We start from the raw sequence: 21,090 nt of genomic DNA, 5'->3' as shown, positions 1-21,090 counted from the left end.
TTTATTTCTAACCTTCACTCTAAAGTGTGTACATGTTCAATTCCCATCATGCACTTTAAAGTATTAGATCGGTACGGGAGTTATACCCTGAACAGCACACGTTGTTGTAGCCCCAGACAAACTCATCTGATTCAACTAATAATCAAGCACCCAGGTGAGTTTGTCTGGGGCTACAACGTGTAGTGTTGGGGGGGACTGGAGGACTGGGGTTTGGAAACCAGGCACTAGTCCATGGTGGTGAGTGCACACTTTTGAGATTCAGACCACAACCTAATCACAACTAAAACCTCACCACAACAATGCAACACATGTATCCATGATATCAGTACCACCAGGGTCAAATTCCTCAAATCAGCAACAATTTAAAATCTCCCCCTCCGTCTCTGTCTTCATACTATCAAAAGGTTGACGACAACAACTTAACAACAATACAACACATTAGTACACCGAGGTCCAATTCCCTCCGTCTTTCCATATCTCTGTCTCCAGACTACCAGCGGTTGATGACTGTGGCAGAGGGCATCACCACCCTGCTGTTCCCGTTCCAGTGGAAGCATATCTACCTGCCCATCCTGCCCGCTCCCCTTCACCACCTCCTGGATGCACCAGTGCCCTTCCTCATGGGTATCCAGAGGTGGGACGGCGCCCAACGCTCCACTCTGGATCTGTCCAATGAGGTACAGTATTAGAATGGCATGTACTTAGTCATCTGTGTTTGGGACTGTAGCCATGTAATGGAGGCCTTTTTTAAAAACACTTTTATCCTCAAAATGGCTTTATTTAACCAGTTGACTTATTGTGAACACATGATCTTCTTTAATAACCACTTGACCAAGAAGGAGTGATAAATGTATTGCACTTGCGATGCAGTAGGACAAACAATGTTGCCACTTATTCCTAAGTTCCTATTTCTCTATTAAGAATGAGTTTTAAATCCACTATTGAATCCCATTTTAATTGGCTTTACCACATGGAATTAGAAGCATTTTAATTCACATTCTCTGTAGCTTTCCAGGAGGCATTGTGATACACATTTTGACAGGCATTCACTGACCTCGCAAAACATTCCAACAAGCTTTCCAGCAGTCTAATGTACACTGTCAGTCATTCTAATAACAGGCATTCCAGTACGCATTGTAAAAGACCGTGAAAGAGCGTTGTAACAGACCGTGAAAGAGCGTTGTAACAGACCGTGAAAGAGCGTTGTAACAGACCGTGAAAGAGCGTTGTAACAGANGACCGTGAAAGAGCGTTGTAACAGACCGTGAAAGAGCGTTGTAACAGACCGTGAAAGAGCGTTGTAACAGACCGTGAAAGAGCGTTGTAACAGACAGTGAAAGAGCGTTGTGAAAGAGCGTTGTAACAGACAGTGAAAGAGCGTTGTAACAGACCGTGAAAGAGCGTTGTGAAAGAGCGTTGTAACAGACAGTGAAAGAGCGTTGTAACAGACAGTGAAAGAGCATTGTAACATTTGCTGCATTCTTGCAGTGCCTGTACTAATTAATCCTATTCTGGTTGCATATTAATATCCCCCTGCTCTCTGGTGCTGACGGAATATAGAGATTCACACACCTCCTCAGGCGATCTCCTACACTTATCCCCAAATCACACCATGCTGTATAAGCGTTTTGCTAGGTTTGCATCCCGAATGGGGTCCTATTCCCTATATAGTGCACTACTTTTGACCAGGACCCATAGGGCTTTATGTAGGGGAATAGGAAGCCATTTAGGATACAGCTCAGGAGTTTTCTTTTGAAGTGGTAGAGTTGGCCCATAAATAGACCAGTAGAAGGAGAGTGCTGAGCCGTGGGCGACGGTGAGAGGAGGAAGGCACCGGACATCACATTTCCAGAGAAATCGGACAACGTGAATATTTAACAGGGTTTAAGAACTGCCCACTTTATTTCTGGGTGTGCTTGAGAGGACACGGGTAACATGGTAGGTAGCAATGCAGATGACAGAACGCATCGAGAGGGTGTCCTATTGTAAATGTATTTTTATACAATCCTCTCCTTGTAGTCCCATCCTTCCAGCAGGATTGAATAATATTTTTTTCCTGTATCCTTATCCGAAGACTAGGCTTTTTAAACAGCACAGATTTGTTTTAACGGAATTTAGCTGATGCATCACAGTAGAATGTTGTCATGGTGAATTGGGTCACCATACTGCGAGGGGGGGGGGGGGTTTATCATAGAGGGTTTGTTGCCTTTCCCATGAGAAGAGGAGCAGTGACGCATTAGAATCACATCACCCTTTAAAGGCACATTCTACGTTATGTTTGACAACTTAAATGAATGATACCCATTGTTCATGCCCGCTCTTAAAGAATATCACTGTCTTGTTGTTTTTCAAGTTGAGGAGTGGGCCTTTAAAGTAGAATTGTAAACAAACGGTGGTCTGTGTGAATCAGTCATCACATGAGGTTTAAAAAAAAAATAAAAATAAAAAAAAAATCCTGCAGCGCACACTGTCAATGCTGTTGAATGGGATTTGGTGTCAGTCTCTGACGTAGTTCTATGTGCCAGGCTAGTGCCTGCTCGGCTTCTCTCCAGAGGTCGACTCATTTTTCTGACTGTTTTTGCATTTATAAAAAAAAATGTGTGTCTGAATGAGGTGATGGTCCCAGATCTGTTTGGGCTGTTTAGCCAACTCCAATGGACAGAGTCGGCTATACAGCACAAAGACCTATGGGACCAGGATATGTAAATCTAGTTTATGCCAAGCGAGATGGGGCATTTTGAGAGGGGGAAGGAGAGACGCGATGTAGGAAGAGACTGATCTGGGGAAGAGGGATTTGAAGGTAGGAGTTGCGGACAAACGGTGTAGATGGAGTGAGGAATACACTGCAGCTGCTCACTCACTCCATCTCCCATACTCCCCTGGGGCAGTGCACTACTTGTCAGAAGGTCATGGTGTTGTGGCGGCTGCTGCATAGGTAACTGCTTAAGTAAGCCTTATTGCTTATTATTATTATTATCCATGGGATGGCCCATATGTTACAGAAACAGTAATAAGGCAACTTTATGTACAAGTACACCCCCTGGACAGGACGCTAGTTTGTCGCAGGGCCTTAACTGTCGATCCATCTTTCTGAGTGCCAAGCAGAGAGACACCGGACCCATTTTTTGTCTTTGGTTTGACTTGAACAGGGATTGAACCCCCAACCTTCTAATCTCAAGGCAGATACTCTACCCATAAGGCCACTAAGTTCCACAGACAGCTGGGCAACTCTCTTTATTACACAACACACCTCCTTACAGATGACAGTTGAACTTTCAGTACAGTTGCGGGCCCTGAAACGTTAGGCTAGGTCGAACAATTGCCTCAATGTGTGTGCAACACGGCACCCCAGCGTCTCTGCTTCAGGGTTGTGACTTATAGGAGCTCTACGGACAGGGATTGAACAGGGATTGAACCCCCAACCTTCTAATCTCAAGGCAGATACTCTACCCATAAGGCCACTAAGTTCCACAGACAGCTGGGCAACTCTCTTTATTACACAACACACCTCCTTACAGATGACAGTTGAACTTTCAGTACAGTTGCGGGCCCTGAAACGTTAGGCTAGGTCGAACAATTGCCTCAATGTGTGTGCAACACGGCACCCCAGCGTCTCTGCTTCAGGGTTGTGACTTATAGGAGCTCTACGGTTTAAAACAAGTTTACTATCCACAACTGTACCACTGCTTGACTAACCTTTTTTTATTTTTTTGGACCTGGGTGGGTACAGAGGGTGCATCCCAATAAATCTCTCTTAGCTCCTGAAATGTCTATTCGTTCACTACTCCTCACAATTGTAAAAGCATTGGATTGGTGTTTTCATGGGCCAGAGGGAGTTTCCATACACCAGTCATTTTTCTTTAAAAACCACGAAGGGAGTGAACAAGTGCACACTTTGGGAGATCTGAACTGAGACGCACCCAGTGTGTCTACGCCACATGGCATAATGTGTTGAATTGCAGGAAAATAACTTTAAAACTTAAAAAAAAATTCTCCCCACCGTCAGGAGGAGGGCCACTAAAAAATGTGCCCGCTTGGTGGTGGGGGGCAGCGGAGGCTGCTGAGTGTAGGAAGGCTCATAATAACGGCTGGAGTGAATGGCATCAAACCATGTATTTGATAGCATTCCGCTCCAGCCATACCCCACAAGCCTGTCCTCCCCAATTAAGGTGCCACCAACCTCCTGTGATGTATTGTAGCTTTGCTGTTTTTTAACCTTTTGCACAGTTTTCCTATTCCCCCCTTTGTAAGTGATAACAGCAATAGTTTGCTAATGCTTCATATGCTAATATGTCAGTATCTGCGCTAATTGTGGTCTAACGTCAACGAACATAGTTAAATCTCTGATCTTAATGGGATGTTTGCATACTTGGCCCTAATGCTATCAGTGGTAATAACCTCTGTACAGTTTGAATTATCTACATGAAGAAGAGTTGCTTGTTGTGCCACTCTGCCAGGATGGGTCTGTGTGTTCCCTTTTTGAACATTTTAACAAGGGTTCCAATTCCGCAGCCTTCTCCCAAAGTATGCACTTTGATAATGATAGTTAACAGATTTTTATGTTTACTGTTGCCTTCCCATCCCCCTCTCCAGGCCAATCTGTGCTTCGTGGACATTGACAACCACCGCGTGGATCCACCCGAGGACCTGCCCCTCTTCCCAGACCAGCTGGAGCTCATCCAGGAACTGAACGAGGTGCTGCTGTGCTTCGGCCTCCAGCCATACGGGGGCTCTACAACCACCAAGCCCGCCTCTGTCGCTCCCCCCTGCCTCAGCAGCCTCGTCCTGGAGGACCTGATGGAAGACCGGCGCAACGGGAACCTAGGAGGGGAGGAGTTGGCCGTGCTGGAACGACTGCAGGCACTGGCCAGGAGGTGTGGAGGAGGGGGGATGGCGGGAGGGAAGACGCTGGGACGGGCGTTCGAGGAGGAAGAGGAGGAGCTGAAGGCAGCCAAGATGAACGTGCAGCTGAGGGAGGTGTTCGCGGGGCGTTTCACCTCCATGTTCGGGAGGTACGAAGAGTTTGTGATCCAAAGCGCTCCTGACCTGGAGTCCTGGCTGGGCAACCGTGAGGGAACGAGCAACTTTGATAAGGTAATGAAGATCGATCAACAATCATTCACTGAATGAATACCATAGACTCTCCTATCCATAGCCTACTCCTTCAGTCAGTAATCCTACATACATGGACAGGAAGCTGTCATTCAGGATACAAGCAATATTCTACCACTGTTAGTGATTTTAAGTGAAGTGTTAACATTTTGTGTACTTGTGCGTTTGTCTATCCCCAGGGCTCTTTCCTGTCGGTGCAGCCTGCCACACACCTACACTTCCTGTCTCGGTTCCTGGAGACGGCCATGTTTTCATCGTTCGTAGACAGCAAGGTGTTGTCTCGCTGGGCAGACCGGGAGCCACTGCAGCGCGTGTTCGACGCGCGCTTGGTGAGGGAGCGCCTCTACAACACGTTCGAGGACGATCCTGGCAACCGTCACTACAGGAAGTGCACAGTGCTCCATGAGTCAGGTGGGTTCAGGGGAAACTGGATTCAGGGGCGCTACAGTAGTACTCATTCAATATTTTCCATTATTACTGCATGTGGTTGTTAGGGAACACAACAGAATAAAAAATATAAAAGTTTTTGCAACAGTACACCACAATGAGTGCTTCTTCTTGGACAAGTTTAGGTCACTGTTTCAGGCCACTTTTTTKGGGGGGGTTTGTTGCCTGATGAACATGTTCTGTTTGTCCTTTGTCCAAAGCATAGAGCAGAGTTCTCCAATAAGTGGCCTGTGGGTGATTCTATTTGGCCCCCACGTTTTCTGAGCAAAAAAGACTGAAATTCTGTTTTTGTCAAATACTATGTATGTTTGGGGGTCTTGCTGTCAATTTGTGTAAGAATTATTTAACTATGCTCCGGCCCCCCGATCCTCCCCCTCAAGGAAACCGGGGACCCCTGGCATGGAGGGCATTGGGAGGCAGGGATTAGCTAAGGATGCAAGTGTCTCCAGAACCACAGAACACACATTGTATGTCATGTCATTTCTTTCCTTCTACTCCCTATATTCCCTCAGTTCCACTGAAGAGAGAAACAAAGGAGGGAAAACTTTGCCAGAGCACCGTAGAATGCCAGAACATGAGAGGGATGGGGAATATTCCGTTCTGGGGAAAGGGAGTTCAGTATCAATCTGAGAGGGGGAGAAAGGTAGACGCGAGAGGGGGAGAAAGGTAGACGCGAGAGGGGGAGAAAGGTAGACGCGAGAGGGGGAGAAAGGTAGACGCGAGAGGGGGAGAAAGGTAGACGCGAGAGGGGGAGAAAGGTAGACGCGAGAGGGGGAGAAAGGTAGACGCGAGAGGGGGAGAAAGCGAGAGAGAAGGGAATAAGAGGCATTGATGGTAAGAGGTACAAAATTATGAATGGGGGAGAAGGTGACGGAGACGGGGAATACTAGAGGGGTGGAGGATAAGTAGCACATGAGGAAAACAGTACATTGTGTCCCTATAATGAGACCCTCAACTCTCAGCTTTGAAGTTCTGCCAAGCGCTCTGCAGAGACTGCACCACTAAATCTGCTTCAGTCTCTCTCTGGGTCTCTGTTTTAATTGTTTCTCTCCCTCTGTGTTTCCCAGGAATGTGGGCTTTTAAAGCAAACCAGATAGGGATCCACTTCCACATCACGACAACAACACATGACCTTGTTTCTGCACAAAGTGCTTTCCAGATTAGACATGCAGTATGACGTTGTATCTACAACTCTGGATTTGAAAGGAGGCTTCTACAAATAGTCCTTCGATGTCGGACTGCAGAGGAATGAGAATTTAGAAAGTAACATGATGTAGAAAATACACTATTGAGCAGAGTCCTGTATGGCTCAATTGGTAGAGCATGGCACTTGCAATGCCTGGATTGTGGGTTTGATTCCCGCTGGGGCAACCCCATACAAAAATACATGAATATAAGTTGCTTTGGATAACGGAGTCTGCTAAATGGCTGTTATTACTGCGCTGGCCTGGTTACATATCCAGCATAGTTCCTGGAAATGACAATGGGTAATCGGCGTAATTCCGTTTTCATGGAATTGCCTCTGACAGGAAAATATCAGGTAGCACAGTATGGCTTGGGTCAGCACACTAGTGTGAAAAGGTTACTAGAGGCTGCCTCTCCTACAGCCTTCTCCAGTAGGCCCCACTCACATCCCCCACCTCTATTTTCCTCTGGTTCCCAGTCCAGGCCATGGAGCGCAGGCTGCTTAAGGCTGACCACACGGCCATCCACCCCCACCTGTTGGACATGAGGATTGGCCAGGGCCGACACCAACAGGGCTGCTTCCCCAGGCTACAGGCTGATGTACTGGCACAGGGACACCACACCAACAAGTAAGTAACATATATATACACATAACATATATATGCCCATATATACACACGTACACAACAATTACCTACACACACAAATGATCTACACAAACACACACCGTACATTGTGTCTGTGTGCAGGTGGTCAAGTCGTTACATCCCTAAGAGACCAGTGGCCACTGAGACCACCTCAGGACTGGACAATGACCAGAGAGAGGTAAATTCCTGCTTTAGTTATATAGTCCAAAATCTACCTCTAGCCCGTTTCCCATACCTGGTGTAAACAATATTGTAATGCCTTTACCTTTCTTTGTGTGAACACCATTCTGCCTTCTGGGCTGTGTTCATAAGGGCACACAATGGAAAACATTTCTAAAACAACGATTTGTAACGGGAAAATGTACCTTATTGAACAAGTCCAGGTAGTGCCTCTCTGTTTCAGTCTGATCTACAAACCCAGGATGGGTAGGGGCTAGGCCAGGAAAGGAGTTATTGGCTGTTTTCAGAATCAACTTTTTACTATTGTCTGATTGGCTGTTGTTCTTTGTGTTCATCCAATAGAAGTTCTCTCCGGGGAGGAGGAGCCTATGCCAGTCTAAGCTGCTTGACCACTCCCCCTCAGCTGTCACTCAAACCCAGCGTGGGTTCGTGGAGGGGCTGCTGAGGGAGTGTCGTGTGAAGGTAAGGGGTCTCCTTAAGGCATCCGAATGCTTCCCAGCCAGTAGAGTTTGTGCAGATATTATGATGACATTTTGTGATGTTTTGGACTTATTCAGCTGTTTGGGGGCACTTTTTTTTTTTTCGGGAGGCCAGCCTAAATTCGGGGCCGAAGTCTACGCCCCTTCGTCAGTGATTGGTCAACAGTAGGGATTCAATGAGAGGCAAATTGTTTCATTGATAAATACTGCACCAAACATCTTAGTGAGATGTAAAATAGATTTATTGAGTTATCTTAGATTTGTGTGTCTCTTCACAGTCCCTGCTGTTCCATAAGGGGTATTTTTTACCTGATTCTACTGCTGGCATCAGTTACCTGATGTGGAATAGTTCCATGGCTCTATGTAGTACTGTGCTCCTCCCGTAGTCTGTTCTGGACTTGTGGGGTATGCATGGTTGTCCGAGCGGTGCGCTAGTAGTTTAAACAGACAACTCTGTGCATTCAGCTTGTCAACACCTCTTACAAAAACAAGTAGGGATGAAGTCAATCTCACCTGTTAACACTTTTTTTTATTTTTGTGTCAATCGCCAGTTGGCAACCCATCCCTTACGGGATTGTAAAGACAGCATATTAAAAATCGAATGGTTGTCTATGTCCCAAATTGGCACCCTTTTCCCTATATAGTGTCCCACTTTTGCCTCAGTAGTGCACTATATAGGGAACAGGATGCCATTTCAGAGGTAACCAATGTGTGGGTGCTGTTATTCTGTCCTCAAGATGGAAGCAGTGTCAAGGTGTGTATTACCTGTAGTTTAGTGCAGGGATTCTGTCTGTCCTGGGTCCCCCACTTGGTGCATGGTTTGGTTTTTGCMCTAGCAATACGTTTCAAATAACCAACTCATCATAAAGCTTTGATTATTTGAATYGGCTGTGTAGTGTTAGGGCAAAAACCAAAACGTGCACCCAGGGCAGAGTATGTGAGCGGAGCGTACCCAATTTGACTGGAGCGAGATTCCCAAAGGCTGGAGCGTCTGTCTTCTCACCCGCTCCAGTAGTGCTCACTTCAGGAGCTCAGGGCATCCCTGCCCCAGCATGCATTTGTAGCCCCCTTGCTGTAGCTACTGTCATGGAGTAAGCTAAATATTTTCATAAAGAAACGTATATAACACACAGGTGCTAAATCAAGATAAGAACCAAGAGCGGGAGTGCGGTGATGTAGTGTCCGCTGTTATGTGTAAGCCTTCGAACACACAAACAGCCATTTTGCACAAAATAGTACGCAGCATCATCTGCATATGTATTCAACAAAAATTCAACATTCACCTTCTGCTACCATTTCTGTCAAGCTGTCTACGAATACAGTTTGATGCATACGTTCTATAAATCAAACGTATTGTAAGAATATGTTGAAGATAAATACACAGCGGAGAGGACTAGAATTAACGGTCAATGGAAACAGTTGTTTTTCAGTTCAACATCTGTTAAGAATGTCAGTCCTGAACTCGTAGCTAGGTGTGCTATGTTTTCATTGGTCTGAGTCTGGAGCAGCATACTTGTTATTTGGCAATTGGCCCTGTTGGACTGCAAAGCCAGCGTTTCAGGTGAAATTAGTAATTCTGGTGGGCCAAAATGAAATAACGCTGTCTGTGTGTTCAAAACATAAGGCTTGGATGCTACCTGCTGTTATGGTGCTAAACTATTAGGTTACAGACTGGATGCTACCTGCTGTTATGGTGCTAACACTATTAGGTTACAGACCGGATGCTACCTGCTGTTATGGTGCTAAACTATTAGGTTACAGACCGGATGCTACCTGCTGTTATGGTGCTAAACTATTAGGTTACAGACCGGATGCTACCTGTTGTTATGGTGCTAAACTATTAGGTTACTGTTGTGGAAAAATATTAAATCAAATACTTCTCAGATGCCGGAGCTTGTGAATTAATGAGACTTTATTGCAGAGAGCAACAAAACGAGCACCTCCATGGAAGAGCTGCCTCCTCATTCTTAGTGCTTGCCCTTTTAACAGTTTTTCCCTTACATAATGTCATCACCCCATTTTTACTTTTGTTACATGGTTCCATTCTCTTATTGGCTCAGATATGGGGCATAGATTCTATTGGTGCATGACATGCATACCCCTTAGCTAATGTTCCTGTCCAAAGGTCTTTACAAGTTCAGGCTGAGGTTGTCTATGTATGATTACTCATGTGCGTGTCCAGTAGCCTCACAAGATCAGATATGGCCCAGACCAGTCACGTCTTGTTAGTTTACCTTGCCTCATCTACACAGATTCTGCTTACGTTCTGTTTTTAACGTCCAATGGTCAATTTGATATTGATCCAGCTTTGTACACTCCACATGGGCTTCAGCCTTCATTCTGCTGAGATATGTCTAATATTTAAACTTATATTGATTTTTCTTTCTACTTCAAAGAAGAACAGTATAGTTACTGAGAATCACCAGATGACTGGAAAATGCTACCACATTAGACTGGATGCTACCTGCTGTTATGGTGCTAAACTATTAGGTTACAGACTGGGTGTCATTGTTCTACATGTGGGATATGGTAGTTATACACTTGCTACATTAAACATCCACACGTAAAGGACGTTGTCAAGGGCTTTCCGTTTTTATTGGGTTATTTTGCCTAAAAACCTTTAGGCCTACCTATAGGAAAAATAAAAGAGTGGCCTAAAGGGTGTTTAGCATCCCCAGTGGCTCTGCAAGTGTGGACAGGATATTATCTGCTGATGGCCTGCTCTCCAGGCACCATCACAATGAGCCTGAATCCAGAGACTGGCCAACTCCTGTTTCTAAAAATGAATTCAAAGGCACTAATAAGTCATTTTTCATTTAATTTGTATTTCATTCTAAGTCACAGACTATATGTCAAATCCAAATCAAATTTTATTTGTCACATACACATGGTTAGCAGATGTTAATGCGAGTGTAGCGAAATGCTTGTGCTTCTAGTTCCGAAATGCAGTAATAACCAACAAGTAATCTAACCAACAATTCCACAACTACTACCTTTATACACAACAAGTGTAAAGGATAAAGAATATGTACATAAAGATATATGAATGAGTGATGGTACAGAACGGCATAGGCAAGATGCAGTAGATGGTATAGTGTACAGTCTATACATATGAGATGAGTAATGTAGGGTATTAAACATAAAGTGGCAAGTTTAAAGTGGCTAGTGATACATGTATTACATAAAGATGGCAAGATGCAGTGGATGATATAGAGTACAGTATATACATATAGAGATGAGTAATGTAGGGTATGTAAACATTATATTAAGTGGCATTGTTTAAAGTGGCTAGGGTACATTTTTACATAATTTCCATCAATTCCCATTATTAAAGTGGCTGGAGTTGAGTCAGTATGTTGGCAGCGGCCACTAAATGTTAGTGGTGGTGTTTAACAGTCTGATGGCCTTGAGATAGAAGCTGTTTTTCAGTCTCTCGGTCCCTGCTTTGATGCACCTGTACTGACCTCGCCTTCTGGATGATAGCGGGGTGAACAGGCAGTGGTCGGGTGGTTGTTGTCCTTGATGATCTTTATGGCCTTCCTGTGACATCGGGTGGTGTAGGTGTCCTGGAGGGCAGGTAGTTTGCCCCCGGTGATGCGTTGTGCAGACCTCACTACCCTCTGGAGAGCCTTACGGTTTGTGGCGGAGCAGTTGCCGTACCAGGCGGTGATACAGCCGACAGGATGCTCTCGATTGTGCATCTGTAAAAGTTTGGAGTGCTTTTGGTGACAAGCCGAATTTCTTCAGCCTCCTGAGGTTGAAGAGGCGCTGCTGGCCTTCTTCACAACGCTGTCGTGTGTGGGTGACCAATTCAGTTTGTCCGTGATTGTGTACACCGAGGAACTTAAAACTTTCCACCTTCTCCACTACTGTCGTCGATGTGGATAGGGGGGTGCTCCCTCTGCTGTTTCCTGAAGTCCACAATCATCTCCTTTGTTTTTGTTGACGTTGAGTGTGAGGTTATTTTCCTGTGCAATTTATAGACTAAGGATTTTATACAACGACATGATTAAATGAGCTTTATGTCCCGACCAGCCTAGTGTCGCACTCGCAAATGCTTCACAATGTTTCTTTGTAGGCTATAGCCTTGAAATAATTGAAATAATATAACCTAAATAATTCATTTTCGTTCCTCCTTAGGCTCCTGACCTATTTAGTGTTTAAATGCTGTTTTAATATGACATGTAGCCTATTTTGAAATTATTTTCGCTTCTTACATGCACCTTTTCATTTTTATTCGAATGCTTTTCATTCAAATCCATATGGTATCAATACATAAACTATTGGTATGTCCAGGTAGTCGCAAAAATAGATTGGTGGTGGTTAAATTGTGATTTTAATGAACAGTGTGAATTTGAAGCGGGAGTCTTTTTAATATATTTTTTTGCCTGCGCACATGCCGTGTTTTTTAGCAGAGCCGTAGGAAAGGACGTGGAACGGCTCAACTCAGCTCAAGGAATCTGACCCAGGGGGGCCCCAGGTCCAACTTTGGGAAATCCTGGTTTATTGTGTTGCGACTCGTGATAAATGCAGTATGCCTGCTTGCAGGGCATCTGTATCCCAAAAATCCGCTTCTTGAAATAACATAAATCAAGACTACATTCAATAAGGGCCAAGTCCTCTTCACTTAAGTTGCATGTGCTTAAAACTGAAGTGGATCCGCATTAGGTGAAACAGGCCACTGGTCGCCCCAGGCGCATTTGTTGTTTTTGTATTGTTTCTAAAAGTGGAGGAGGGGTAAAACATTTTTATATACACCACAATACTATTATTTATTTTGATATATATTAGCATTCTGGTTAAAAAAAAGTGTTCTATCACTGATTGAATTTTTTTTTTAATAATAACTGTTTTGTTGTTTGAAGTAACATCTTTGCTGTTGTAATATCGGAAACGGACTTGGCAATTTCACCGCTACGGATTTCAGCTTTAATTCTGTCCCTTGCATGAAGCCTGCATAGACGTCAATGGAAGATTTTAAGGATGTGTGTCCCAATTGTCCACACTTCTGAAGTATAGACTGGCTGGTTGTTTAGCAACAAAAMTGACACGTGCCCAACTATGGGGTAAAACACACTGGGTTGGCAACCTGTGAACAATTTCCTCTCCAAATGTTTATTTAAAACAAATACATTTGCACAAGGAGCACTTGTTGTCTCTCAAATACGTTAAAGTGGTTGGTTAGCTAGCTAGCGAATTAGCCATATTAGCATTGACATGAAATCAGTCAAAACACCTCTAAACAAGAAATGGTATCAATAACAAGATACAACTAGCTGAAACAAGCCACCTTGAATTCCCCACTTGGCAGCGTCTTGTCATTGTTGTTAACTATCTGACCGTCCAGAATCGTACCGTACAGCTTCCGGCCCTGTTGATGACTTTATTTTTGTGACGTTGTCAGCCAAGCTGTCTATGCCCTTGCACACTCCTCCTCGTCATGGATTTAAAATCCTGAAATCCATTACTGAGTGTGTACAAGTGCACACTTTAGGAGAAGGGTGTTTGATTTAGGATGTAACCCTGATTGTGTGTGTCTGTGATGCAGACCAGGCGTATGCTGATGGAAAGGATGGGGAAGGAGAGTGTGGAGCTGGGGCAGGGCGAGGCCAACATTACAGGCCTGCAGGAGAACAGRCTGATCCACAGCCTCTGTGACCTGCTGGAGAGGACYTGGGGCCACGGGCTACAGCTCAAACAGGTTAGTCGCATGGACGGGCAGGCAGACGGACGGCAAAAAGTATTCATACCCCTTGACTTATTCCACATTACAGCCACATTACAGCCTGAATTCAAAATGGATTAAATTGTTTTTTTCTCTAATCTAGGCACAATACCCCATAATGGCAACGTGAAAACATGTTTTTTGAAATGTTGCAAATTGATTGAAAATAAATTCACACTCCTTTGTCATGACACTCCAAATTGCGCTTGGGTGCATCCAATTTCCTTTGATCATYCTTGATGTCACTATAACTTAATTTGGAGTCCAACTGTGGCCAATTCAATTGTTTGAACATGAAAAAAACACACCTGCCTATATAAGGTCCCACAGTTGACAGTGCATGGGGGGTCGTCAAGGGAATACTTTCTGAGTGCACTGAAGCCCGGGATTCAAACAGACATGCAAATTAGCAATAATCATCCTAATGATGACTTTGTCTCTGGGAAGTACAAAACGATGGTGGCATCAAATTAGCAATCTGCACGCTGCAATACACTTAAAAATATATATATAATGTTTCCCTAAACTTTTGTGAGTGCTGTTGATTTGTGTTTGTACCATCCAGGGGAGGTCGGCTCTGTGGTCCCACCTGCTCCACTACCAGGCCAACGAGGAGAAGATGGAGTCACCTTCAAAGGCCGAGTCTCCAGGTCAGAGTAGATGCATACTAATCTGATCCCAGATCTGTTTGTGATGACAACGATCATCGGAATTAGATATACAGCACAAACAGATGTTGGACCAGGCTAGATACTGTAGATATTAGAAAGATTGTACAGTAATATCCATCTGGTATTATTTTATTGGTCTGGTCTGCTAGCATCACCAGTCATTAACCAGATAATASAGTAGTTTGTCTGCTAGGTATGCTCTTTTGAAGGGATCACATCTGCCAATAACGCTCTTCCTGGTTACAGTGTCCAATGGGTCGGACAGCAGGAGGCTGGAGGAGGGGCTTCCACCGCCAAAGGSCTCCTTTGTACAGGATATGAGGTAATGTGTGGATTCACAAAGCTGTAAAACATGATCTTAAATGTAACCCATCACTTTTGCTGTTTTTAATAGAAGGGTTYCACAATGAAATATTTTAACATTTTTATTTATTTTTACTATGTCAACATTGTGTTGTAAATGTTTTGGCAGTTGTGGAAAAAATCTAGAGTTGTAAGTTGCGGATTTCATTGGAAATGATGTCATTGTTGATATGTTTTTTTCATGAAGGCTATTTTCTCTTGAACCACATGGTCTATCTACTAGAAAGTAATGGACACATAAAGAATATGAAAAAAAAAATACTTTAAAGGACCATGTGTCCATAGATTTCCAAAATTACCTCTTAGTAAACCAACATTTCAGAAAATTCCGGTAACTATGGTCAATTACAGGGAGTTTTGAAACCACGGCAGCTTTCCTAAAGGACAGCGCAACCCAACAAACTGCTCTCTTTGAAAACAGAATGGAATGTGTTTTACCACCTCAGGTTTGTCCAGACCATGAGTGGGGGTCTCAGTGAAGTGGGTCAGGCCCGGGCCTGGATTCATCTGGCCCTGGAGAAGAAACTGCTCTCACAACACCTCAAACTGCTGCTGGCCAACCATGACCTGATTAGGTACACACCCATATCMCGTATACCCTCTTCACACTACTGAGCTGAGCAGAGCCAAGCKGTACTGAGCTGGCTTGGTKGCACATCCAGGATAGTCGCTAGAACCGTGCTGGAAAGTACAATGTGATAAGAAAATATCTGCGCCAGCACGGTTGGGGTCGGCACGATAATGTGAAAAGGGTAACAGACCGATGACTCTTCAGATGCATGCTTCATTTGTGTGTGAGTGTGTGTTAACCTCTGTCTTCTCCTTACAGGCAGCTGTATAAGCCTTATGCATTCCTGCTGTGTGAGGAGGAGAGGGAGCAGTTTCTGTTCCACCTGCTGTCGCTCAACACTGTAGACTACCTYTGCTTCACACGCACATTCACCTCCATCAGTAAGTCTKGGAGATTCAACAGGGCTGTGTTCATTAGGCACCAAACGGAAGAAGTACCTGAGATTGTCCAATGAGAAATGTTCATTTCTTTTTTTTGTCCACTAATGCAGGGGTTCTCAGACTTTTTGGGGCCGGGGAGCCTTTTGTGACAGCAAATTCATCAGGGATTAGCCTGGGGACCAGTCTATTTCGCTAACATGCCACTCCTCGTCATTGCCAAAGATACTGGCCTTTTTAGCGATCTTCAAACATGAACATTCTTAATGAGCTCGAGGAGATCAGAGGATTTGATCCTGATTCSATAACCCGCACAGCTATCATCCAATCACAATGTTTATGCAAATTAGACTGATAGAACGTTTCCTAAATTAATTCATACATTTCATTGGAAACATTTACATTGGGCATTCTGACAATACATTTCATGGAAACATTAACATTGGGCATTCTGACAATACATTTCTTGGAAACATTAACATTGGGCATTCTGACAAATACATTTCAGTGTACATTAACATTGGGCATTCTGACAATACATTTCAGTGGGACATTAACATTGGGCATTCTACAATACATTTCAGTGGGACTTAACATGGGCATTCTGACAATACATTTCAGTGGAAACATTAACATTGGGCATTCTGACAATACATTTCAGTGGGTACATTAACATTGGGCATTCTGACAATACATTTCAGTGGGTACAGTAACATTGGGCATTCTGACAATACATTTCAGTGGAAACATTAACATTGGGCATTCTGACAATACATTTCAGTGGAATCATTGGGTGCTGGGAGAACAGGATTCCTGTTTATTGCATTTTTACCACCAGCCAATGGGATCACATCAAAGAAAAAGCTCTCGCCATTCAAACTTCCCCGCCAGTTCATTGTGAACGCTGTAGACTATTTTACTGTATGTCCAGCGAGCAAGAGTTGTGTGTGTGGATAATTATCTATTTTCTTTCTCAAAATAAGTGACCAAACGATGTTTCTACTTCTGGGACACATTGGGCTAGGCTACTGGTTCAAGAGCTGTATGAGGAATAGGGAGAGGATAGAAGAGCKAGAGAGAGGCCAGTGGAGATGCATGAATTTAGCAAGAAGGGAACAGCGAAGACATTAAGAACAACAATCTTACACATTTTCATGGAAACTATTAATGTTGTTTCCAACTACCAATCAGCAACTGCGCCGTAAATCCGGCTGCATAAGGCCAGTCTCTGTGGCTGTGACGAGTGGCAAGGAATGGAATGTTCACTAAAGAGATTGGTACTCAGGCTAATCAGGGACGCCATCATTATCAGACCACAACTTGAGTGTGTTTTTAAAAATAGCCTACAGGGAGTTTTACTATGATGTCATTGGATTCCTATTTGGTTGTATGAGAGAATGTTCTAACGTTATTGAAGCGTTTTAGTTAATGTTTCTGCAATATCATTCTATTATCTTCATATAAGTCAGCATCCCCCTGCAGTTCTGAAAACGTTCCTGAAAATGTTCTGGGATCTAAACATTCTTAGCTGGTTTAAACTAAAGCAACCTTTTAACAGTCCATAAACATCTAACATTGCACTGAAATGTGAAATTTGTTCACTACCTGTAAGTCGCTCTGGATAAGGGCATCTGTYAAATGACTAAAATGTAAATGTTCTCGTCCCTTCAGGTATTCCGTACCGTGTTGTCATAACGCCCATGAAGAAGCTGAGCATTGCCATGACAATGTCCAACCCCTGGGTGTGTGTTTCTGGCGAGCTGGGTGACTCCGGGGTCAGGCAGATCCCCAAGAACACACAGGAGATCTTCTTCCAGGTGAGCTGCTCAGTCCCATTGTTTCCCTGGGCTGGGTGGAGCGGATGGAAGCTACTGCTTAGGAATTCTCCATCAAACAGACATACGCACACACACACACRCRCRCKSKSRCACWCTSTKYTYWTWYTMKWSTSTSTCTCTCTGTGTGTGTGTGTTAGTGTCAGAACCTGGGCAGACTGAGCACCCTGCAGTTGGGCCAGGAGAACTCTGGCCTGCTGGCTAAGTGTCTGGTGGACTGTGTAATTGTGCACAATGAGATCACTGGACACACCTACAGGTAACAAACACATACGGTGTTTCTTCTGTTAAACCTGCATTGCACTGCACACTTTTGTTGTTGTTGACCAAGTTAGTTAGTGTTGCTCTAATTTCTGTGTGCACACAAGTTGTGTCTATTAGGACACACAACGGAAAACGACTTTAACACCAACAGGAAAGGAACATTTGTGTTTCGGATTAGACAAGCCCAGGTTGTCCTTCTCTTTGGTCCCTAATGAACGTGATCCTGCCTCAAAATTCTGAATTAACACATTTAAAATGGACTGCTCATTTGCCCCTGTTTCACATGTATCCTCTCACCCCCTTATCTCTCTACCTGCGCTCTCCTCCTAGGTTCCCGTGCGGCCGCTGGCTGGGGAAGGGTGTGGGCGACGGAAGCCTGGAGAGGGTGCTGATTGGTCAGCTGGTGTCGCCCGGAGGAGAGGAGGATTCTGGGAGGTCGACGGGGACTCCCCCAGAGCAAGGCTCGCCCCCACAGAGCGGACGCACGGGGAGTCTGGGGTCKCTGGGCCGCAGCAACAGTATGTATGGACACACACTGAGGGTCAGATTTACTGAGCATCTATACCTGGTAACAGTTTTTACCTGGAATTTTATGAAGGGGAAAGTAAAAAAACAGATTACACTTTTTATATTAACCATTAAGCGTAATATCTTATCTTTCCTATGGTCATGTACATTTTCTGTAATTCATTGCTATACTTTACTTTTAATGTTCCATCTTTTCTCCCCTTATCGTCTTTCATGCCATTGTCTAAATTCCTCTCTCCCTCCCACCTTCCTGCCATCTCTCTACTCCATTCAGAGCTCTCCTCTGTCCAGGTGCAGGAGGATACGAGGGAGGCAGTGAACAACCTTGTCAAGCACTTCCACAAAGCAGAGCAGGAGGTAGGCTGTGTGAGAGATTCCAAACACAGGAAATAGAGGTAGCAGAGGAGACTTTAGCCTCTCAGCCTTTGTCTGCTGCTGTTTGTGTCTGGATCTATGAGTCTCTGTGTGTCTAGAGGTTATCATCAGCACGATTCACGACCTTCACTCTGCAAGGCAGAATCTCCCATAGTTTAAAGGCAGACTGAGTTTTTTTTCTCTAGTCTATGGCCTGCCCTGACCTCCCCTTTAAAAGCCTGTTCTGACCGTTCCTTTTAAAAGGCGTAGCAGAGGCGCCATGAAGATTCACATAGCCCCTCAGTGAATTGTAAATTAAAGAAAATTGGGGGGGGGGGGCCTTCAAATCCATGAAATGATATTATTATGTATAAGAGCTTCCCAGAAACCACTCACTGCTTTGGGAGATTCTGTCACAGCATGTGCTTTTGAATTTGGTTTTTAATTTCATCTTAGACTGTTGGAACCTGGAGGGAAAGCTGAATCGTGTTGCTTTGAGGGCCTTCTCTGGAAATGTACTAGATAATATCGCCCTGGGCTTAGGTTTGTCACCTTGGCAACCATAATTCAACTCCTCCACACTGCAGTCCAACAATTGTACAACACTGTAGGCAAGACAATAATGCTTAATTTGTAAGGACGACTGAATGAATGTGGATGGAAGGTTTCTGAAGAAACTTCAGAGGGATTGCTTCCGCAGTCTGRGGGTTCTGCTGTGTCCAGCTTAAAAAGGGATGTAGCATCTTTAAAGGGGGGCTGAACTTACTGATTTAGCCTCGCTTTCAATCATCATTAGGAAATACAACTGAGAATGAGATTTGGGTCTTGAAGGCGGGCTTTGGGGGGTGTGTGTGTGTGTTCACACGTGGGAAGCATTTGTATATTCACTCAGCAAAAACAGTATACAGTTAGTCACTCACCCTTCTAGATAACTTGAAACAGTCTAACCAGGGCTTGTGTCTGGAAGTAGGCTAGCTAGCAAGATGGCCAATTGGCTTCAGCTGGCGGATGTGCAACCATGGCAAAATTGGTTTGACTTTGGATGGCCTAWATGTGGGACTGTCAATATATTACACAACATAAATGGGACAACTGATTGCCCCTAACTAGCCCAATAGGGATATCCAAAGTCAAACCAAATTTACCATGGTCAGTTTCCTGGGAATTACGAATGTGTCTTGTGCAGATGTGCTCTGAATTGACGATCACCCAACCGAAGGAAAACTGTTACGTACCCTTCATTCCGTGACATACCCTTTCCCCCCCTAATAATCTCTCAAATCTCAGTTTTGGAAGAGACCTGGCTTTATGACCAAAATTATCATATTTACCATTTATTTTATTTATTTGTAGTCAATTTTGACACTAGAATAAATGTTTCTGACTCGTATCGATGCCACAGGCCGTGTTTATTATAATTTTTTATTCAGTCGTTCTTTAAACTACCATTGTAACTGTATAACCAGAACCATATTCTACAAGTTAGCGACTCATTGAACCTCTCCTCTTGTCTCCTCTCCTTTCAGAGGGGGAACCTGACTGCTCTGCTCTGTGGAGAGGGGGGGCTGGTGCGCTCCCTGGAACAGTTCCTCCTCCACGGCTTTAAGTCCTCGCGCCTATTTCAAAGGAGTGTGTTCATATGGGACTTTGTGGGTAAGTGTGTGTGTGGGCACAGAATATGTGTTGTGTAGTAATGTCATTTGTATCCATCTAGTGGCTAATTTGACAAGTTAAATGTTTCATTATTCAGTGTGTTAGTGCCGCACAGCGTGATTCACCTAGTACCCCCAGTAAACGGCATCATCTTGTCATAGAAATGGAATTTCTAGTGTATGATTAGTCACTCTATTTCCATGGTCCCTGTCCTTCTGTTTTACCTACACACAAACACACACAGAGAAAGTGGTGGTTTCCATGGAGACTGCGGATCAGATGGGTGACCTGCGGGAGTCAACAGAACTATGTGACTCGCTGTGTCACTATGCCAACGCCATCAACGCTTCGCCACGGAACATCGGAAAGGAGGGCAAGTTCCAGCTGCTGGTCTGCCTGGGAGTCAGGTGAGAGGCCAAAGTTGAAAGTTCAAACGGCAATGGAAAGGGAGATGGTAGGGCCAAGGGGATCTAACATGTCACAGAACATATTTTGTAGAACAGATATGACTTTCTGTCATGCAGAATAGGGAATAATTCCAGCTCTATACATCTTATTTCTATCTTCACGTACTGAACGTTGCATCTTTCTGAATAGACCCCAGTTGTGTAAGACTGTGCAAGTATGACATGACAGATGCATTCTAACAGGGCCCTCTAATGAAAAATGTGAACGTCACCATTCTGGTGGTTAATTTGA

General features: G+C 44.3%; 1 protein-coding gene across 1 annotated transcript in view; it reads left to right on the top strand.

The window, feature by feature from the left end:
- Positions 1 to 21,090, top strand: part of LOC111971920 (DENN domain-containing protein 5B) — a 37,919-nt gene that overhangs the window by 11,103 nt on the left and 5,726 nt on the right. Inside the window, exons 4-20 of the mRNA XM_023998710.2 lie at positions 490 to 677; positions 4,594 to 5,094; positions 5,292 to 5,523; positions 7,223 to 7,373; positions 7,494 to 7,569; positions 7,914 to 8,033; positions 13,599 to 13,751; positions 14,341 to 14,425; positions 14,693 to 14,768; positions 15,256 to 15,384; positions 15,639 to 15,760; positions 17,429 to 17,574; positions 17,733 to 17,851; positions 18,187 to 18,374; positions 18,659 to 18,741; positions 20,265 to 20,391; positions 20,636 to 20,798. Coding sequence (XP_023854478.1) covers positions 490 to 677; positions 4,594 to 5,094; positions 5,292 to 5,523; positions 7,223 to 7,373; positions 7,494 to 7,569; positions 7,914 to 8,033; positions 13,599 to 13,751; positions 14,341 to 14,425; positions 14,693 to 14,768; positions 15,256 to 15,384; positions 15,639 to 15,760; positions 17,429 to 17,574; positions 17,733 to 17,851; positions 18,187 to 18,374; positions 18,659 to 18,741; positions 20,265 to 20,391; positions 20,636 to 20,798 — 2,659 coding nt within the window. The remainder of the gene's footprint in view (positions 1 to 489; positions 678 to 4,593; positions 5,095 to 5,291; positions 5,524 to 7,222; positions 7,374 to 7,493; positions 7,570 to 7,913; positions 8,034 to 13,598; positions 13,752 to 14,340; positions 14,426 to 14,692; positions 14,769 to 15,255; positions 15,385 to 15,638; positions 15,761 to 17,428; positions 17,575 to 17,732; positions 17,852 to 18,186; positions 18,375 to 18,658; positions 18,742 to 20,264; positions 20,392 to 20,635; positions 20,799 to 21,090) is intronic.

The sequence above is a fragment of the Salvelinus sp. IW2-2015 genome, linkage group LG13 (genome assembly GCF_002910315.2).
Source record: "Salvelinus sp. IW2-2015 linkage group LG13, ASM291031v2, whole genome shotgun sequence".
Taxonomy (NCBI): Eukaryota; Metazoa; Chordata; class Actinopteri; order Salmoniformes; family Salmonidae; genus Salvelinus; species Salvelinus sp. IW2-2015.
This window is presented reverse-complemented; position numbering and strand designations above follow the sequence as displayed.